General features: G+C 43.1%; 1 protein-coding gene across 3 annotated transcripts in view; it reads right to left on the bottom strand.

The window, feature by feature from the left end:
- LOC109911909 (SIN3-HDAC complex-associated factor-like) overlaps positions 1-5,454 on the bottom strand; it is a 33,916-nt gene extending 28,462 nt beyond the window's left edge. Inside the window, exons 1-2 of one of the 3 annotated variants that reach the window (XM_048607265.1) lie at positions 5,370-5,454; positions 3,501-3,660 (exon numbers count right to left, since the gene is read on the bottom strand). In XM_048607265.1, coding sequence (XP_048463222.1) covers positions 3,501-3,628 — 128 coding nt within the window. In that variant the 5' untranslated portion in view covers positions 3,629-3,660; positions 5,370-5,454. Of the gene's footprint in view, positions 1-3,500; positions 3,661-4,468; positions 4,580-4,948; positions 5,070-5,369 lie in introns of those variants that run through there. The other 2 variants (XM_048607264.1, XM_048607266.1) reach the window with 2 other exon arrangements.
- Between the last annotated feature and the right edge of the window lie 435 nt (positions 5,455-5,889).

Genomic DNA, 5,889 nt, shown 5'->3' with positions numbered 1-5,889 from the left:
CATCTGCTCCCGAGATGAGGCATTCCACTGCCGGACGTCCCAGATGTCCTCATTTTTCAAGGACCGCAACTTGCCCTCCACAGTGGTCGAAAACACCCTCGACCGTGTCTCTCGCATTTCCCACAACTCATCCCTCACACCTCCTCCCCGCAATAACAACCAAAACAGGATCCCCCTCGTCCTCACGTACCACCCCACCAACCTCCGGATCCAACGCATCATCCTCCGGCACTTCCGCCATCTGCAATCTGACCCCACTACCAAAGACATTTTTCCCTCCCCACCCTTATCTGCTTTCTGGAGGGACCACACTCTCCGTGACTCCCTTGTCTGCTCCACACTCCCCACAAGCCCCACCACCCCCGGCACTATTCCCTGCAACCGCAGGAAGTGCTACACCTGCCCCCACACCTCCCCCATCACCCCCATCTCAGGCCCCAAGAAGACTTTCCACATCAAGCAGATGTTCACCTGCACATCTGCTAACGTGGTATACTGTATCCGCTGTTCCCGGTGTGGCCTCCTCTACATCGGGGAAATCAAGCGGAGGCTTGGAGACCGCTTTGTGGAACACCTACGCTCGGTTCGCAACAAACAACTGCACCTCCCAGTCGCGAACCATTTCAACTCCCCCTCCCACTCCTTGGACGACATGTCCATCCTGGGCCTCCTGCAGTGCCACAACGATACCACCCGAAGGTTGCAGGAACAGCACCTCATATTTCTCTTGGGAACCCTGCAGCCCAATGGTATCAATGTGGACTTCACAAGCTTCAAAATCTGCCCCCCGCCACTGCATCCCAAAACCAGCTCAGCTCGTCCCCGCCTCCCTAACCTGTCCATCCTTCCTCCCACCTATCCACCCCTCTCACCTCAAGCCCCATCCCCATCTCCTACCTACCAGCCTCATCCGGCCTCCTTGACCTGCCCGTCCTCCCTGGACTGACCTAACCCCTCCCTAACTCTCCACCTATACTCACCTTTACTAGCTCCATCCCCGCCTCTTTGACCTGTCTGTCTCCTCTCCACCTATCTGCTCCTTTATCCATCTTCCATCTGCCTCCCCCCTCTCTCTATTTATTTCAGAATCCCCTTCCCCTCTCCCTTTTCTGAAGAAGGGTCCAGACCCGAAACGTCAGCTTTCCTGCTCCTCTGATGCTGCTTGGCCTGCCGTGTTCATCCAGCTCTACACCTTGTTATCTCAGATTCTCCAGCATCGGCAGTTCCCACTATCTCTGGAAATATTGTATTTGGTTTCCTCAAATCTTTCATAAATACCGAGAATAACTACGACCCAAGCATTGACCTCTGCAGTAACCCACTAGTGAAAGACTTCCACTCCAAAGACCAACTTATTCCTGCTGTCTTTTTTTCTGTTTGCTAACCTATTCTCAATCCATGTCAGTGTATTAGTCCTAATCCCATGTACTGCGATTTTGCACAATAACCTCTTATGTGGGACTCTATCAAAAGCTTTCTGAAAATCCAAATACAACAGTGGATACAACAATAGTTCTCTTTCAGCTACTCTACTAGTTACATCCTCAAAAACTCCAGTAGGTTTATCAAAAATGATTTTCCTTTCATAAATTCATGATGACTTTGTGTAATCCATTTGGTAATTTCGAAGTGTCCTGTTATTACTTTCTTTATACTAGACTCTAGCATTTTTCCATTTTTGATGTTAAGCTAATTAATTTATAATTTCCTTTTTTCTCCTGCTTTCCTTTCTTAAATAGTGGCATCTACCAACCATTTGGGACTGTTCCAAGAATCCACAGAACTCAGAAAGATAATGACCATGGATCCAATATCTCCATCCCCTCCTCCTTTACTACTCTGGGATGCAAATTATCAGGCCTGGAGATTCAGTTTTCAGTCCAATTACTTCCTTCAATACTTTTTTTTATTAATACTAATTCCCTTCAATTCCTCCTTCCTAATAGACCCTTCCTTTGCCAGCATTTCTAGAAAGTTATTTGTGTATTTTTCTGTAAAACCAGTTCTAAAGTAGTTGTTTAATTGCTCTACCATTTGTTTTCCGTTATTATTTCCCCATCTCAGACTATAAGGGATCTCCATTTTCTTTGCTAATCTTCTTTTATACTTAGAGAAGATTCTACAGTCCACTTCTATGCTTCTTGCAAGTTTACTCTCATACTCAATTTTTCTGCTCTTAAACAATCTGTTGATCGTTTTTTGCTGAATTCTAAACTGCTTCAAATCTTCAGGCTTGGACTTTTTCTATCAACGTTATCTAACTCTTTTTTTAGATCTCGTACTATTTTTATTTTCTTTTGTTAGTCATGGTTAGCCAACTTTGCCTGTTGTGTTCTTTTGCCTGAAAGGAATGGATAACTGCTGCATTGCATGCAATCATTAAATAAATATTGACCATTGCCCATCCACTAGCATGTCTTTTAATGAAGTCACTCAATTTATCACAGCTAACTCACCCCTCAACTTGGGGGTTTCCTTTGTTTACATTTATGGCCCTAGTTTCAGATTGGATTACTTCACTTTCTATCCAATGAAGAATTCTGTCACATTATGGTCACTTTGTCCTAAGAACCTACTGTGAGAGACAATAAGATTATTAGTTAACCCCTTCACATTGAACAAAATCAAATCTAGGATAGCTTGTTCCCTAGTTGTTTTTTCAATGTACTGATCTAAAAAAAACCATATTTTGCATATTCCAGGAATTTATCCATCACAATATTATTGTAAACATAGTTTTTCTAAGTCACCCATGATTACTGCAGTATCCTTGTTGCTTGCATCTCTAACTTTCCATAAAATGCCATCTCCTATCTCATCACTATCATTTGGAGGCGTATAGACAATGCGCACTAATGTTTTCTGATCCCTTGCTGCTCCTTAGATCTTCTAATATTGATTCCACATCTAGATTTTCTGCATAAATATCTTTTCTGATTATTGCAGATTTCATCTTTACTCCAAGACCAGCCCACCTCTTTTTCCTATTTGCCAGTTCTTCCCAAAGTTTGAATACCCTAGATATACAGTTTCCACCCTTGGGTTATCCTGTAGTCATGTCTCCATAATCACATACAATCCTAACTTTTTACCATTTATGTTTTGTGCTATTAATTTGCCTACCTTCTGAAAATGCTCCATGGATGCAGTCTTTAGACTTGTTTTTTTAGCACTTTTATACATTTTTGTCCAATGGTCCTATTTGCAGTTAGCCCTTGCTTCCTCCGCCTATTACTTTTGTATCTTCCATTCCCACCTTTGTTTCCCTCACTTTTGCCGACCTACTCAGGTCCCCATTAGGAATCGTAGACGGGAGAATGTGCACGTTTTTATTTTAAAATAAAGAATGCAAAGTTTTATTTACAATGATAAAGGGAAGTGGACTCAAAGACCGAGTAGCAAAAGCGCTTCCGCAACTGGCTACTGAATATTATGTGGGTGATGGAGAGGGTTCAGAAAAGGGAGGGTATTGAGAAAAGAAAGACATCCATCGTCCTTACCCAAAACAAAGTCTGAAGCTTTCTTCATATCGTCTGCTGTCAGTGAAACGAGAACTGGAAGATTTGGTCTTGCAAATACAACAGCCTTCCAAGCTCCGATAGATTTTAGATTTATGGAAACCGAACATCGTCTTTAACCGTCTGTCAAAATCTCCCCTCTCTGTTTAAAAAATACACACAATGTCAATTCATACGGATTCGAGTTTTCACAAAACAAACGTCCCGGTATTAAGAAAGCCCCCAAGTTTGACCACATTCACATTAATTAGAGGTTTTTACACAACCGAGTAATGTTTGCTATAATTCATGGGCAGCGCTGGTTTTAAGTTTCAGCTCAGTGTACGAAATCACATTTCTTTGCAGTTCACTCCATTACGAACACAACGGTTGAAGGCTTTATCAGATGGCCCTTACTTCAGCTTGTGAGCGGGCTACCGACCAAAAAGACACGATTCGCTGAAAAATTCTCCCCACTTCTACTTTGCCACAGGACAGATTTAGAAAAGGCACCATTTAGATCGTGCAAACGTATAAACCCTGCGACATCACATGCCGCGTGAAAACTGACCTATTTTTACACATTGTGTACTAATAACAACAGCCAGACACAACAAAACGGCCGACAACTCTATCACAAAGACATTTTGTTTGATCCAGATGAATGTACGAGATCGGAACCAGAATCACCAAGCTACATGTATTTTCAGCGTTCTTACCAACGACCCCGTATTCTAACAATGATACCGAGCACGTTGGTTGCGATTTGACTTGATCTGTGCCATCGTGGTACTCGCCTGAACGCAGTCAGAACAAGGGCCACTCACGTTTGCACTCGCTCTCCATTGAGCGTGGCGTGCTCTTCCCTCCCAGAAAATTCACTGAAAAGCGACATTGATTGAAAGCTAATTGCAAAATCGGAGAAAATTAATTTTCAGGACGAAGAGAGATTCATTAAACCTTTTCCATACCTGCGGGCTCCGATCATAAAGCAGCACCAACACGTTGCTGCGAACGGATTCCAAACAATAAACTTCAGGCTGGAGCAAACACGGAACCAGTTGGTAAACAGCAGACAGAAGCCGACGGAGCTGGAGTTTAGTTTTGGACACTGTGTGTGTGTGTGCGCGCTAGGATGTCCGCCACAATGTAACGCGTGCGGATATCCGAGTGTCTACAACGCAACAGCCTGGAAACTGAAAGTTGTGGCGCTCACTGCAGACACATTGTCGACTTTCTGTGAAACCAGCAGCATTTCCCTTCGTTTGGTTCCCCTCCCCCTCATATTCAGCGGATCGTCAACGCCATCACAACGGAGACTACTCGGCATTCCTCAATAATTTAAATAAGAACACGTTTAAACCGACAGCGGTAACTTTGCAAACCCACTTCTCACATTCACTCGCCCAAATACTTTAGTTCAAAATGCATACATGCAATTTATAATTTACCTCTCCTGTCACTGTTCCGTATCCAAGACGCTGCAGTGCAGTGACCCACAAAAATAGGAGGTGCTCTTTGAGACAGTATCAACATAGCAGAATTACCGAGTGGAATGCGGTGAGAAAAGGAAATTAGACTCAAGATATTACATTCATGAATAATATTTTGAGCTTTGTCAGCAAGTGACCTCGACGGGAGGGAAATAAATCTAAAGCAGTCACACGCGATTCTATTGTCTCACAATGTAAACACCTTTACTTCAACCCCCTATGTGAGAATAAACACATACTTAAATTTACAAACAATGTAAACTTGGGCAGTGCACAACTCCAGAGCACCAAAACGTAGTTTGTAAATTTAGATGCAATATTACCTTTTTTTCAAAAAGGAAAACTTTTAAATATTTGTAAACAAAGCAAATGTACTCACCAAGCAAACAAAACTTCGGGATACTCGTATCCTTCTGCTGGCCTGAGCATGCTTACTATTCATTCAGCATATAGCAAGAATTTATCATATTATTTACATACGAAAGCACTTTTTATCATCAGGCGCCCAACACCATATTTGGGCATGGAGCCCCGGTTTCCTCACAGTAGCACGTTGGGAGTTGTAGTCTATTGTTGGTGAGATTCCTGTGAGGAAAATACAAACCGCGCCAAGTGTTCAAACTCCAAATCCCAGCGGTGCCGGGGGCAAAAAATGATTTGAAAATGTTATTGCCTGAAATGGCGGGAATGGCGACAATCTCTTTATCTGGCAGCTCATCAAACTGATTATTGTTACCATGTTGCTAAAGCGAGGTGCAATGTTGCTGATCAGACTGTGAAGTGGGATTTATTTGTTCACAATTGTTTTCCATGCCCATGAGTCGACGTAAAAGCACGCAAGCTACGTGCACGCTTTAAGGTAGACTGGTGTGGCAGGATCGGATTGCTGTACATCTGAA

The sequence above is a fragment of the Rhincodon typus genome, chromosome 17 (genome assembly GCF_021869965.1).
Source record: "Rhincodon typus isolate 14 chromosome 17, sRhiTyp1.1, whole genome shotgun sequence".
Lineage (NCBI taxonomy): Eukaryota > Metazoa > Chordata > Chondrichthyes > Orectolobiformes > Rhincodontidae > Rhincodon > Rhincodon typus.
Note: the sequence above shows the minus strand (reverse complement) of the source record. Positions and strands in the feature narration are given on the sequence as shown.